The sequence below is a fragment of the Mirounga angustirostris genome, unplaced genomic scaffold, assembly GCF_029215605.1.
Source record: "Mirounga angustirostris isolate CCGP_5_RB_7025 unplaced genomic scaffold, mMirAng1.0.hap1 SCAF_5, whole genome shotgun sequence".
In the NCBI taxonomy this organism is placed as follows: domain Eukaryota; kingdom Metazoa; phylum Chordata; class Mammalia; order Carnivora; family Phocidae; genus Mirounga; species Mirounga angustirostris.
In genome coordinates, this window is record NW_026991713.1 from 141,004,528 (window position 1) to 141,019,962 (window position 15,435).

Below are 15,435 nucleotides of genomic sequence, written 5' to 3' on the forward strand. Positions count from 1 at the left end.
TTTCAACATGTCAGAAACAATGCTCCATGACAAGCCCCCGTACGGCATCTAGGTGGACTCACTAAGGATGGAAAATATATTTTCAACATCTGTGACACCCATGGCTTAGCGCAGAGCCTGGCATGGAGTATATGTGACTGGAAGAACTCAGTCTTCCTACACCTCAGCATCCTCAGCTTGCTGGCACAGGTAGGATCCAATGCCTTCTTTGCTCCCTCCGTGGGAATAAGGTGGTGAAGACCAAATGAGGGACGTACGGGAGGCCACCTTGACACACCGTCTAGCTTGACCCACATGGGGTAAGAGGATCATGGAAGTGGGAGTAAACTCAGAGGTCCTTCTGTACCCACAGCGAGTTCTCAAAGGGAAGAGCAGGCCCCTCTGCCAGCTGCGTAACAGTGGCCCAAGCCTGGTCAGCTGGCTGCCCCCTTATGCTGCTGTCACCACTGCATTCCTTCAGAGCTGAGCTCCAGGGGAAGGAGCTGAAGGAAGACTTGCAGCTGCCTGCACAAAAGCAGGATCTAGAAAGAAAGTCAGAGGAAAGGACAGCCAGAGTATGACAGAGGTCTGACATATCCCAGCACACAAGAGAATTCTATGAAGAGGATTCTAACGTGAAGAGAGAGAGAAGGTGAGAAGGAAGAGAGAAAGGGCTAAACAAAAATGTGAAGAAAAGGAAATGTAAGAGGGATGGAAGCAAAATGGTAGAAGAAAGACATACACACAAGAAGTCATGTCTTCCTACAAAAGAGCGTGCCAGACTCATGGCCGGGGAAGTGGAAAATGCTGTCGCAGGCTTTTGCTTATACTGAGTTTGAGAAAATTCTAACTACATTGTAATATAATGGCATTGTATAGAACTGCAGGGAAATCAAGATAATATCCTGCTTTTATGTAAGATTGAAGCTAAATTGCCTAGAAAGTGATTTCTCGTATTGTTCAAGACTGTCACGGAGGGAATTTATTCCTCTGTCCTGAATTACACTGAATGCTCACTGTGCTGGGCACTGGGCTAGGCTGGGGCTAGGGTGGACAATAAAGCAGTCGTGGCCTCCACCGTCATAGGCCTGTCAACAGGGAGAGTTGACACTGTCATTTAATACAGAAAAGCAATGAGCAATTACTTACAACATTTCACGCTTTTGTATGTGGTCTCTGACTATCCTCACTCCCCACGTTGAGGAATTGGTCCTGCCCCTTTAATTTTCTCCATGTACTTTTTTGTGTCTGTGAAACTGTACTTTTGAGATCTACCTCTGAATGTCTGCCAAGTGACCAGTCTGTCCAACAAAGTTTGAAACTCACTGCAGCAACTGTGTAAGAGGGAGGTGATGGTGTACGGGTTGTTGGGAGGCTCCCCAGGGCCCCATGATGCCTGCACGAGGTCACGCCAGCCACACGATGGGTATGCCCACGCCCATCTCAGGACACCTCTGAGCACACACATGAGTGGACTCCATGAGTCCTCCAACTTACATCCCCTCGAGAAACTCCATGCAAATCTTCAAGTCCATGAATTTACCCTTTCCACTTGTGTCTTTGTTTCACCGAAGTATGCAAAGCTCTCACAGTTAGTAGATCATTTAGGAGTGTGCTGCATTTAACATTCAAATTCAATTTTATTTTGCTATTCATTCCCAGATAAACTGCTCCTCTGACATTGATGAGAAGTGCCACCATTTTCTTAATTCAAGTTACTATGGATCAAGAAAATTGACTCCAGCTGGTTATGACTTTCCAAACAGAAGGGAAGTGATAGGACTGCCCACCAAAGAGAGGGTGGCTTTGTTGAGGCTTTAACTTACCGACCTCACCGCCGCAAGCACGTTAATAATCCTCCCATCCAGACTGCATCCATTTGCAACAATGTCACCCAATGAATAAAAATCACGAGACTCTTTAACAGGTAAGTATATCAAAGCAAGGAGCTTGGTGTCCACTTGGTAACTGGAACAAATTTTTACCGTGGAGTGATTCTCACTGAGCAATAGTTTATAGTTGCTAAATTGCAAAAACATACAAAAACAATTAATATCAAGTGACTTTCTAATAGAAAAATACTTCCAGATTCACATTAAATTATCTTTTTGGTTGTGATTTAGACTATATTAAGAAAATTTATATTTTTTACTCTGAGAAACATTGAAAACTGTTGTGAAATATTTTTTTTTTGTCTAAAATGTATTTTCAGGGGTGCCTGGGTGGCTCAGTCGGTTAAGCGGCTGCCTTCAGCTCAGGTTATGATCAGGTCATGATCTCAGGTCATGATCCTATGGTCCATTGAGCCCCGCATCGCATCGGGCTCCCTGCTCAGTGGGGAGCCTGCTTCTCCCTCTGCCCCCCCACTTTTGCTCTCTCTCTCTGTCAAATAAATAAATAAAATCTAAAAATAAAAATAAAATAAAATAAAAATAATAAAATAATAAAATGTATTTTCAGGGCACCTGGGTGGCTCAGTCAGTTAAGCGTCTGCCTTCGGCTCAGGTCATGATCCCAGGGTCCTGGGATCGAGCCCCACATCGGGCTCCTGCTCAGTGGGAAGCCTGCTTCTCCCTCTCCCACTCCCCCAGTTCTCCCTCTCCCACTCCCCCTGCTTGTGTTCCCTCTCTCGCTGTCTCTCTGTCAAATAAATAAATAAAATCTTTAAAAAATAAATAAGTAAAAAAAAATGTATTTTCATTAAGAAAATGTTTTGAGGACCAATTTGTGCCTGAGTTCTAAGCTTACTAGTTTCTCACCATGCCCCGAACTCTGAGCTTCAGTTTTCTTCTCTGTAAAACAGGAGTATAAAAGCCCTCTAGGGGCGCCTGGGTGGCTCAGTCGTTAAGCGTCTGCCTTCGGCTCAGGTCATGATCCCAGGGTCCTGGTATCGAGCCCCGCATCGGGCTCCCTGCTCAGCGGGAAGCCTGCTTCTCCCTCTCCCGCTCCCCCTGCTTGTGTTCCCTCTCTCGCTGTGTCTCTCTCTGTCAAATAAATAAATAAAGTCTTAAAAATAAATAAATAAATAAATAAATAAATAAATAAATAAATAAATAAAAGCCCTCTAATATGTCAGGGTGGGGGTATCCCGTCATTTCTGCCCCTGTGACACTGACTGCCCTGCCTGCATCAGGACAGTGCTTGACTTCCTCCTGTGATGCTCTCTGTGCAGTAGATGCCCAATATCTACACACTGAACTCCAATCAACGTGTTCTTCCCCCTCCAGCCAATCAACTCCCAAGTCCCCTCATGGAGCCTCTTTCCAACCCTCTAACCCAGGCCTTCCTCCCGCGCCTCCCCCTGCTACTTCGTTAGGTGTTTCCCTCATCACTTCTCACCTGAACTACTATCTTGTCTCCTAAGCTTCCCTCCCCACTCAGGTTGCTGAAATGATTGTCCTAAACCACAAATATGGACATACTATTTCCCAGCTCAAAGACCTTCTGGGCTAGCCACTGGCAAAGAATGAAGTTGGTATGCCAGGCAAAGCTGTCTGGGAAGCGTCTCTGCTTCTCTCTCAAGCTTTTCCTTCCACTGCTCCCCTGCCCTTGCCCTAAAGCCCAGCCATATCAGACTACTGGACTATGAAACTGACAGTTTTAGACCAAAAATAGTCAAATGTCAACAGTTTCACATGGTTCAACCTACTGTTAACTGTTCTGGAAAAGGCCAGGAGGTTTCATATTTGTTCCCTCTGCCAAGAACGCTCTTCGCCCCCACCCTTCCTCCCTCTCTCCATCCATTTATCCATTCATTCCGTCAATATCTACCAAGAGCTAGTATGTGCCAGAACCTAGTCTAGGCACAGGGAATACAGTGGTGAAGAAGACGGACAAGACCTTTGCTGTCATGGAGTTCACATGTGTGAGAGGGAAACAGACAACAATTAATCAAATAATCTCAGACAGTGGGTTATGACGATAACAGCACAGGGCAAAGTCCTAGTGACGGACTGGAAAGGCCACTACACACAGAGTAAATGGAGAAGGACTGAGGAGGTTTCATACAAAGTGACACATCAATGAGGAGAAGGAGCAAACAAAGCAGATGGGAGAAGACTGTTCTGTGCAGAGGGAAGTGAGTGTGCAAAAGCCGACAGTGCAGAATGAGCCCAGGGTGTTCACAGGGTAGAGAGGAATCTGTGTGGCAGCACAGAAATGAAACTTGGGGTCTGCTATGAGGTCAGAACAGTAGGTGGGAAGGGGTCGAAATGGGAGACTGCTGTGCCCCACTCAGAGCCCTTTACCAGTGTCACCTTGCTCTGGAGAGTTGCCCTCAGGCAGAAATGCCAGTGGTGGGGAGTGGACGTAGCCAATAACTTGTGAATCCAGGCCACAAAAGCCCAGTCCCCTCACCTTCAGTGGCATGGTGCCACTCATGCTCCAGAGCTCGCCCTGGGGCCAGGCGGGCTGAGCTGGGCTCCCGCTGAACCTGCCTCTCTGCTGTCCCCTGATCTTATCCTTACAGGCTGTTCCAGAGAGCTCTCCCTCAACAAACCACTTACACAAAAATCCTCCTCTCAGCTCTGCCTCCAGTGAACCTGAACTAAGATAGGAAGGCATGTAGGCAGAGTTTTACTTTGACATGATACATCTATAGGACTTCCAAGATTTATCTTTCTCATTGCTCAGCTTTAATGTGACTAGAGGCAAATTTTTCTAGGGTGCCTGGGTGGCTCAGTTGGTTAAGCGACTGCCTTTGGCTCAGGTCATGATCCTGGAGTCCCGGGATCGAGTCCCGCATTGGGCTCCCTGCTCAGCAGGGAGTCTGCTTCTCCCTCTGACCCTCCCCTCTCTCATGTGCTCTCTCTCTCAAATAAATAAAATCTTTAAAAAAAAAAAATTTTTTTCTAAATCTGAGAATAAAAGTACTAAAAACAGCCATGTTTTCACGTAATCCTATATCAACATAAATTATTTCATAATCAAAGGTAAATACTGTGAGGAAGAATTAAACTCCTATTTTTCAAATTGAAGCATATACCCTCAGTAAATTCTCCGCTAATCTGACACACAGACACAACAAAGGCTGTTGGCTCTGTGCTGGATTATTTACCCAGGAGTTGCAGGGCTGAATTTTTCTTCTCTTTCTAATTCCTTTCTTTGAATCAGGGGATTTTCAATTATCACTGCAACAGAAGGAAAAGTATGATGCTATTACAAAAAGTAACTAGATACGTAAAAACAAGTATACATCACGACGAACATTACAATGTTATTTCTAATTTCTGAGTCAGCGTAACATATCCTTCCCAGTCCTCTCCTTGTGTCACTGAGACACGGAATCCTCAGAATCCTTGGGTCTGACCATCAATTTGATCCCAGATGACATTTCTTATGTTTTGTCTTTAAATCCCAACATATGACCTGCATTAATATTGTTTAATTGATTAGTTACACTGAACATGTGATCTGGTTACGACCTGCCCTTCCATAAAACATATACTTTAAATGAACTTCACCCAATTCACGGCTGCCTTTGGAAACAACAGCCATTGGGGCAGAAAGAGCCATGCACAATCTGGCTCCAGATTCCAGCTCCACAACTTATCGGCTTATGGCTAAACATTTTAAGGGTTCTGTTTCCTTATGGTCTTGTCAGACCTTTTTGTGTCTGTTTTGCTGATTCCTCACATAACTATTCCATGATTACCCCTTTTTACAAATGAAGAAATTGAAGTTCACAGAGGTTAAATAACTTGCTGGAGGTTTTATATCTAGAAACTAGTAGGGCTAGACTTATAGTTGTTCTGAATCAAAAATCTGTAATCTTTACACACCTCCACACTAAGATCCTATTTAGATTTAAAATTATTGCCAACTTTGTGCTTTTAAGATCCCTTACCTCATTCATCCTCACAACCATCAACCTATAGTTTAATACCAAAATATATCTTTAGCTCCATATAACTATCACACTGGCATTCATCCAAAGAATGTTTCTAGTAGTACTGGGCCCTGTGAAGTTTACAAAGTTTTCTGCCTTCACAGTCCATATGTTCAAGTACCTTATTATTCAGTTAGAGAGAAACAACACACAACCCTGCAAGTTCATAATATGAGGCATTAAATGTATGAGTAGGTGCTAAGTGACAGGGACAGGTAATAACCTGCCTAACTGTGCAGTTTTGGAGAGTGGTTTAATTATGTGCATTACTCTTGCCCTTCTTTTTTCTACCACAAAAGAGAGCTGGTATCGTGCTTTCTTGTTTCCAGTATGAGGCTAGTGCTGCCATCCATGGAATGAAAACTTTCTACACTTCATACCAGGCCTACTACCTCCTTTGACACCCACAAAATCTGTAGGGTGCTCATTCATAGTTGAGGCTCAACAAGGTTAAGCACTTTTCTCAAAGCCATGATGTAAACAAATATTGGAAGTAGGATCTGAATCCGTTCTATCCATTTTCAAAGCCCTGGTTTTTTTATACGACACTGTACCATCAGAAGGATCCTGGGATGGGTAAAGGATGCCAAAGATTTGGTATTTTGAAAGTAAAGCTTCTTAAACTCCTACTAAAAATTCAAATATTTTCTTTTATCAAAAGCTATTTAGCAGCCTTATTATGTTTACTGAAAGATAAATGGTGATAGCAACAAGAATTGATGCAAACTGAAATACGAAAAAAACCAAAGATCATAAAGCTACCTAGTAAAAATATGTAACAATCACATTTATATGTTTCAAGCAATAAAATGCTGAATGTTTGTGTTATTCTCTCAATGCCTGACTTTTTTCTGATAACTTTCTTAAGAATTATAAATTGTGTCGGGCGCCTGGGTGGCTCAGTTGGTTAAGCGACTGCCTTCGGCTCAGGTCATGATCCTGGAGTTCCTGGATCAAGTCCCGCATCAGGCTCCCTGCTCGGCGGGGAGTCTGCTTCTCCCTCTGACCCTCCCCCCTCTCATGTGCTCTCTCTCATTCTCTCTCTCAAATAAATAAATAAAATCTTTTAATAAAAAAAAAAATTATAAATTGTGTCTTACTTTGACTCCCTCAGTGTAGTTCCCACAAATATATCACAGGAATAATACTATAATAGAAACAGTCCCAGAACCAATGCCAACTTACCGCACTCGCCAACCCTAAAGCTGTCAGAAAGCGACCTGATGTAACCTTCGCTGCCCCAGGACGTTGCATTTACAAAATGGGTTGGTGAGTCCCGAATGGTAAAACTGAAAGTGTACCTCTCTGATCCAATATCTAAGGGAAACCAAGGCTTTCATGTTTCAAATGAAAACTTTTATCTTACGTTTGAACAAATATAATTATTATGATAATAAGCATACTCAAACACATGGTAAAAATAATATTGCAGATATCAATTCTAAGATAAGTTAGGCTTTAACGAATCTCAAAGCTGTCAGAGTAGATAACTCACCTCACTATTGATCCCTCTGTTCCCTTTCCCCAGTTATCTGTGTACTTGGAGGGAAATGATACGTCGGCTGGAACCATACAGATTTTAGCTTAGATTCTCCATTTCCCTCTTACTGTTATAGTTCCAACCTAAGTCATGATTCTGATCTAAATTATTTCTTTTTTTTTTTTTTTAACGATTTTATTTATTTATTTGACAGAGAGAGACAGCGAGAGAGGGAACACAAGCAGGGGGAGTGGGAGAGGGAAAGCAGGTTTCCCGCCGAGCAGGGAGCCCGATGCGGGGCTCAATGCGGGGCTCGATGCGGGGCTCGATGCGGGGCTCGATGCGGGGCTCGATGCGGGGCTCGATCCCAGGACCCTGGGATCATGACCTGAGCCAAAGGCAGACGCTTAACGACTGAGCCACCCAGGCACCCTGATCTAAATTATTTCAAAACAAATAAATGTGTACTAGTAAATGGTGCCACTAGGGGTCAGCAGGTACATTTTTTCCCAAAATAAAATGGCCCTGCTGTTTTTTGCTAATTAAAAAAGTAACACAACCTAACATATATACATAAATTATAGATATCTACTAAACTGTTATTAGCATTTACCTTTGGGGAGGAGACTAGGCTGGAAAGAGCTGGGGGTTGAATTAAGAATTCCATTTTTCTATTCCATGACCTTCTGTAGTGCTTGAATGTTTTGTGAAAATAGGTATGTAACATGTGTGTAATGGTTTTTTTTTAAGTCAGTAAACATGTCTTCTCCAAAAAAGGAGTTCTGTACATATCATCATAAAGTACTCCAACACTACGGGAATCACTACCTGCATAGTCTGTGAGGTGAAAATTGTATTTCATTGTTGTGATTTCAGCAAATACTTTAAATACTGACATTTTCCTAATTCATGTGTTTTAAGTTATTCCTTTTAGAGCTTAGAAAACAGATACATAGACTTTCTCAAACTATTCAAATGGTAATTCTGATCTAATTAATCATGATGAAGTGAAGACATAAGCAAATATTTACATCAAACATGATAATAGAATATTAATGAAATTAAAATAAAGGAACCGTCACTACACCATGAGCCAAAAAACAGCCACAGTTATCTAGGTGATTCAAACAAAATTAATGTCTTCTTCTGCCAAAATCACTGCCTGGCTGACTAGAGCTGACACCCTTAAGCCACACAGAAGTGTTTATACTGTAACCTTTCATAAGCAGTGCTGACATAAACCGTGCTAGTTTTGGCATTTTATATCTTTTTTTTTTAAGATTTTATTTATTTATTTGACAGAGAGAGACACAACGAGAGAGGGAATACAAGCAGAGGGAGTGGGAGAGGGAGAAGCAGGCTTCCCGCGGAGCAGGAAGCCCGATGCGGGGCTGGATGCGGGGCTCGATCCCAGGACCCTGGGATCATGACCTGAGCCAAAGGCAGACGCTTAATGACTGAGCCAACCAGGTGCCCCTGGCATTTTATATCTTATCATTGAGAGTCAACTACAGAAGTTTGAAAATTTGATTTTAAACTTGATTTAAAAAATCTAATTTTAGGAGTGCCTGGGTGGCTCAGTTGTTAAGTGTCTGCCTTCGGCTCAGGTCATGATCCCAGGGTCCTGGGATCGAGCCCCGCATCGGGCTCCCTGCTCAGCGGGAAGCCTGATTCTCCCTCTCCCACTCCCCCTGCTTGTGTTCCCTCTCTATGTCTCTGTCAAATAAATAAATAAAATCTTTTTTAAAAATAAAAATAAAAAATCTAATTTTAGTCTTGGATTGTTTCCATAGTCCTAAAACTTTTATACAGTTCAAGCAACTCAATAAGAGCCACTACAGCCAGAGTTAACTGTATTTTCCACATGTGAAAGGTTAATTTTATTCACTGGATTGTCTGGTTGATACTGCTGCCATACTTCTCTCCCTCCATGCTCCTCTATCAAGACACATCTCTGCTCGAAAACCCTGTTCCTTAACATTTTCTGTCTTAGATTTTCCTGTGTATTTGTATCTCTTAGGCTGAAAGTGATCACTAACATGGAGCCACACAGCCTTACATGTCATTAAAAATGGTTTTAATGTCCTCACACATATGGCCTTAAATTGAGTACTTTACCATACAATGGCCACTGCTCTTAAGGAGTTAAACAGGCATGAGAAATTTAATCACTTAAATACACTTTGTTGTAGTCAAAAGCCACACTTGATGAAAAATGAAGTAAAAAGTTAAATAGAACTCAGCTTTTTCTGTCTGGAAAGCCTTTGACATCTGTTTTCCCAATAACTATACCAATTATTTTCTGAAAAACAAAAGGGTTATAGAAGACAAATATTAAACACAGACGTAGATGGTAAATTTAATTTCATGGACTTGTTATATTTTACTGGCTCTAACAAACATTTTTGACTAGGAGCCATTTAAATATATTTACTCCAGAAAAACATCTAAAGAACTTCATAAATGTTCAATTCCACAAGGAATAGTACAAAGTAACAGGACAGTTAACTGTTATTACAAATATAATCACTTAATACTTAGCATGTTTCTACTTTATTTTTAGTCACTAGTTGGAGCACAGTAGCTGCCCTGTGCTATCAGTTCTCACTGAATTCATTCAAAGCACATGTATACACAATTTAATTTGCCACGGTCTTCAAAGCTTTCTTTAATATAGGATTTTTTAAAAGATTTTATTTATCTATTTGAGAGAGAGAGACAGATAGTGACAGAGATAGCGAGAGAAAGCACGAGCAGGGAGGAAAGGGAGAAGCAGGCTCCCACGAAGCAGGGAGCCTGACATGGGGCTCGATCCCAGAACCCTGGGATCATGACCTGAGCCGAAGGCAGACGCTTAACCGACTGAGCCACCCAGGCGCCCTAATATAGGATTTTCTAACAATCCACATAAAATTGCCTAGCTTCTTAATCCAAACATCCTAAACAGTAATATAAGTTAGACTGTAACAAAACTTATACATTGCTGCTAATAAATCTAAGCTCTAAAGTCCTAGATCTTAAACCTTAAAGATATTAACATCTCCTTAAGCATTTTAATGTCTCTTTGGCGACTACCAGATAAAAACTGAATATTTAAGGGCGCCTGGGTGGCTCAGTTGGTTAAGCGACTGCCTTCCGCTCAGGTCATGATCCTGGAGTCCCGGGATCGAGTCCCGCATCGGGCTCCCTGCTCGGCGGGGAGTCTGCTTCTCCCTCTGACCCTCCCCCCTCTCATGGGCTCTCTCTCATTCTCTCTCTCTCAAATAAATAAAATCTTAAAAAAAAAAACAACTGAATATTTAAAAAGTACTTTAAGAAACAAAAATAAAGGGCGCCTGGGTGGCTCAGTTAAGTGTCTGCCTTCGGCTCAGGTCATGATCCCAAGGTCCTGGGATGGAGCCCTACACTGGGCTCTCTGCTCAGCGAGAAGCCTGCTTCTCCCTCTCCCTCTCCCACTCCCCCTGCCTGTGTTCCCTCTCTTGCTGTATCTCTCTCTCTCAAGTAAATAAATAAAATCTTAAAAAAAAAAGGAACCAAAAATAACTACCTTTTCCTGAAAGGATAAACCTAAACTTACACTAATTCTAGCAACTGATTTTAACCTTGCAATAATCTGTTACATTTAAAATATGTTCAAGCTGTTAAGACTACCACATTCTAGCTGAGCTATTAACTAATCTTACTACATTTAGACACACTGCTGTTATTTCTTAAATTCCATATGCATGTTGATCTCACCAAATTGTGTTGGAAAAATATAACTAATGGAAATATTGGCAAAGCTTTCTAACTGAAGAGGAAATGAACAAATCACTTACCTTTCTTTCTTTCTTTTTCTGGTCCTCCATTCAGAAGGACTTGGGCCCCCTATTTTTAACATTAATAAACTTTAACTGCACAGTACGGTTACATATAAATGTATCCCATTTTAAGAAATCTGATTTGTAAATGCCAAATGTAAACAACGGACTGCTCAGGGCAGTTCTTCACCTCATAAGATGATTCCACCTAGATTTTGTGTTGACTAAAAACAGTCTTGGCATATTTGAAATGATTGAATTCCCCAACAACCCTTCAGTTAAAAGTGGATTTTCACATATTTCACAAATACAGCTTTTGTATTCTTTTATGTCATAAAAGGAGCATAGTGCCAAGTATTTAAGTCTATAACTTAAGTACAGTTTGATTAGAGAATAGATATTGCCAAACAAAAATGTTCTAATTTTACAATGCTAAATTTGAGCTGTTATTAAATATTTAATGAAAGTAATACAATTAAACTTTTGATCATTTTGAACATTGCTAGCCATATCTACAATGTCCTACTCTAGACAAAAGAGAAACTAATTTTCATTTAGCTGGCATAAAATCAAAGAAGCTTAGGGGTATCTATAATATCAATAATTGTACTGATGGAATGAGTAGCTATATACTTGTCAATTATATAAGCATGTGTCAAATGAACCAATAATGTTGCTATAATATAATATTACCACCTAAAGTTTCATTAGAGAACAACCAAACCACTATGTCATTAAAACCTACCAGATTAGCCAAATTTGGATGCAGATCTGAAAGTGCGGTGAAGGTCTTTGATGCAAAGGAATTTGCCATTCTTTTATCTATATTTTAGAAAATATAAGTTGATGAAAATTAAATAACTGAAATAACCCATGAAAAATTCCAAGATTAAAAAAAGTCATCTGGGGGGTGCTTGAGTGGCACAGTCGGTTGACTCTTGGTTTTGGCTCAGGTCATGATCTCAGGGCTGTGGGGTCAAGCCCTGTAGGGGTTCCTCACAGAGTGCAGAGTCTGCTTGTGACTCTTTCTCCCTCTCCCTCTGCCCCTCCCCCCTGTGCACGCATGCACGCACTCTCTCAAATAAGTAAAAAATAAAATCTTTAAAAAATTATCTAGGAAAGCATTGAATATATTACTCACTCTTTGGGGAAAGTTTTTTATTATAACAGTGAAATGTAAGTACAGATCAAATCTGCAAAAAACATGTTTCAAAATGTCCTTTTACAGTTTTGAATGATATAGTTAGGTTTCAATTTTTAACTTTCACTTTCCAAAGAATGTATAATTTAAACTGATAAGAATGTATAATTTAGCAATTCTTTTTACATTTTAGTATTTCTGAATGTAAGAGGCATCTTATGTGTGATGGCATGTTAGTTTCAGTAAACCAGAGAACATGAGTTTTTTAAAAGATTTATTTATTGCGAGGGAGGGGCAGAGGAAGAGGTAGAATCTTAAGCAGGCTCCACCCCCAGCATGGAGCCATCTCATGACCCTGAGATCATGACCAGAGCCAGAAACCAAGAGTTGGACACTTGACAGACCGCGCCACCCAAGCGCCTCACTAATTTAGCAATTTTTGTGCACCCTGTAAATTTAGTTTCAGATGAAAGATGATTCAATGGGACATTTGCAGATTTAAATATTTATTAGCATAGAGCCTACTTTTAGAAATACAGCAAAATTCAGGGCCCCTGGGTGGCTTGGTTGTGTTGTGGCATAGAGCCTGGGGCGGAGGGGGTCTGTGCTCAGGGGGCGTCCGCTTGGGGTTCTCTCTTTCCCTCCCCCTGCTGGAGCACATGTGTACTCTGTCTCTCTCTCAAATGGGTGAATAAATTGAAAAGAAAAAAGAGGGGCGCCTGGGTGGCTCAGTCGTTAAGCGTCTGCCTTCGGCTCTGGTCATGATCCCAGAGTCCTGGGATCAAGTCCCACATCGGGCTCCCTCCTCCTGGGGAAGCCTGCTTCTCTCTCTCCCACTCCCACTGCTTGTGTTCCTGCTCTTGCTATCTCTATCTCTGTCAAATAAATAAATAAATAAATCTTTAAAAAAAAGGGGGGGGAGAGAAAAGAAAAGAAATACAGGGGTGCCTGGGCAGCTCAGATGGTTAAGCGTCTGCCTTTGGCTCAGGTCATGATCCCGGCGTCCTGGGATGGGGCCCGCATCCCGCTCCCTACTCAGTGGGGAGCCCGCTTCTCCTTTCCCTCTGGCTGCTGTTCCCCCTGCCTGTGCTCCCTGTCAATAATAAATAATAAATAAATAAAATCTAAAAAAAATACAGCAAAACTCTATTGCAAATACCTCTAACCTGGTTACACTGTGTGTGGGGATGGTAGTGATTTTAACCTCATATCTAGATGAGAGCAGAGGTGGGGCCTTAAGAGATTTCATGAGTGTATCTCAATGCTATCTCGTGCATAAAAAGCACTCAATATCAAATGAGTGATATTAAAATATCAAATGGTGGCTGGTCCTCAATATCATCACTGTAAAGGGTTTCAATGTAATAACATTGGTCAGCTACACCAAACCAGTAGATTTACTCAATTTCGGTTATTCATGCAGCACGTGTCGGTTGAGTGTCTGATTTGTGCCAGGCCCTGAATCAGGACAGGGGTAGGTAGGGCTGGGAGTTGGTGCCTCACCCAGGAACCGCAGAGAGGAGCAAGGCAAACAGAGCGTTGGAGGTAGGAGCAGCTGTGTAGTGCCTCAAGGCCTCACTGCTCCAGACCCTTGGCAATGGTGCAGATACCCAGTCCAGTTTAAGGTCAAGTGGTGGCACCGTCGCAGCTCTGGGCTGGCGCCACACTACAGACACTGGGTACATCATGACCATCTCGGACAGCCCCTCACCTCGGGTCCAGATCTTGGAATCCCCCTTCCTGGGCTCGGAGCCCTCCTCCCACTTTTGAAGGGCAACACCCTGGGGCGTCTGGCTGGCTCCGTGGGTAGAACACACGACTCTCGGTCTCCGGGTTGTGAGTTCCAACTCCACACTGGGTGTAGAGATTACTTAAAAAAAAATTTTTTTTTAAAGCAAACTCTGTCGATGAAAGAATGATGATTTCTAAAAATAAAATCATTAAAAATCATCAAAATAAAGGGCAGCTTCGAGTGTGGCCCAGGGCCTGCCTTCCGCGGCCCGGCGGGAGGGCCCCGAGGGGGCGGAGACCTGGCGCTGGGGCCCTGGAGCCGGGGGAGGCAGGCACGCTCGTCGGGGCCGGCTCTGACACTGCCGAGGAGCGCAGTCAGCCGGACCCGCAGTGCAAACCAGGGCTCCACTTCTCAGCCGGCCGAACGAGCGAGCGGACGGAGGCCGAGCGCGGGTCCGCCGCCACGTCCGCCGACTGCGTTCCCGGGCGCCGCGCCGCCTGCGCGTCTCCGCCACACGGCCGAGCGCGCTCTCGTACGGACACCGCCCCCGCCGCCCCCTCCCGCGGGTCTCCCCTCGCGCGGGCTGCTCTGCACCAGCAGCGCGCCCAGCCTCCCTCCGCTGCTTCCCGAGGAGAGGACCCGCCGGGCGTCCCCGCTCTGACGGGAGCCGGCAGCCACGCCGCCTCGGTCCGCTCGCACCAGGGCGGTCCCAGCCGGCGGCCGCACACCGGGCCCCGCCAGCCACGCCCTTCGTGGTCCGCCCTCACGGAACCGGGCGTCCCCGCGTCCCGGGGACGAACCCCACTTCGGGACGCCGCGCCCCGAAACGGCAGCAAAGGAAAGGACAACCGCGTGACTGGCGCCCCAACTCGGTCCGCACCCCGCAGCGCCGCAGGCCCCCTCGCGCGCCCGCGCCTCACAGAACGCGCCGCCCGGGCCAGGCCTTCACCTCAGCCGCCGCTCCTCGCGCCCGCCAGGCCCGGCGCTCCACAGCCTCTCCACAGTGCGCTCCGCCCGCAGCGCGCCGCGCGACCGTTAGCGCAAGCCCCGCCCACGGCCCCGCCTTACACTCCGACTCCGCCCTAGTAGCCCCACCCTCAGCCCCCACCCTCGCCCCGCCCTTCACCCCGGCTCAGTCCTCGCCCCACTTTTCGACCCGCCCCACACTCCGGCCTTGCTCTCGCCCTGCCCAGCCCCTCTCTGACTCCGCCCTCTCCCGCCCTTCACCCCTCCCCTCCCCTCTGGCTCCGCCCCCGAGGTCTCTCTGTGGTCCCGCTCCTGAGCGGCGAGACTTGGGGAGGCCCGAGCGCGAGTGGTCCCCGGCTCTTCCCTTTCTCGCGGGCCCGAGCCTGCGGCCCAGACCCTCGGCGGTCCGGGGCAGCGAGCTGGGCCGGGGTCTGCGAGGTGCGCGGCGGG

At 44.6% G+C, this 15,435-nt stretch overlaps 1 protein-coding gene across 10 annotated transcripts in view; it reads right to left on the minus strand.

Annotated features, from left to right (window-relative positions):
• The window catches only part of MEIOB (meiosis specific with OB-fold), a 31,910-nt gene extending 16,864 nt beyond the window's left edge, over positions 1-15,046 (minus strand). For 7 of the 10 annotated variants that reach the window (XM_064592320.1, XM_064592319.1, XM_054507434.2 and 4 more), the window contains exons 1-7: positions 14,969-15,046; positions 13,999-14,157; positions 11,892-11,968; positions 9,591-9,648; positions 7,052-7,183; positions 5,036-5,108; positions 1,806-2,001 (exon numbers count right to left, since the gene is read on the minus strand). In XM_064592320.1, coding sequence (XP_064448390.1) covers positions 1,806-2,001; positions 5,036-5,108; positions 7,052-7,183; positions 9,591-9,648; positions 11,892-11,960 — 528 coding nt within the window. In that variant the 5' untranslated portion in view covers positions 11,961-11,968; positions 13,999-14,157; positions 14,969-15,046. Of the gene's footprint in view, positions 1-1,805; positions 2,002-5,035; positions 5,109-7,051; positions 7,184-9,590; positions 9,649-11,164; positions 11,214-11,891; positions 11,969-13,998; positions 14,213-14,968 lie in introns of all 10 variants that reach the window. The other 3 variants (XM_064592318.1, XM_064592317.1, XM_045874691.3) reach the window with 3 other exon arrangements.
• Between the last annotated feature and the right edge of the window lie 389 nt (positions 15,047-15,435).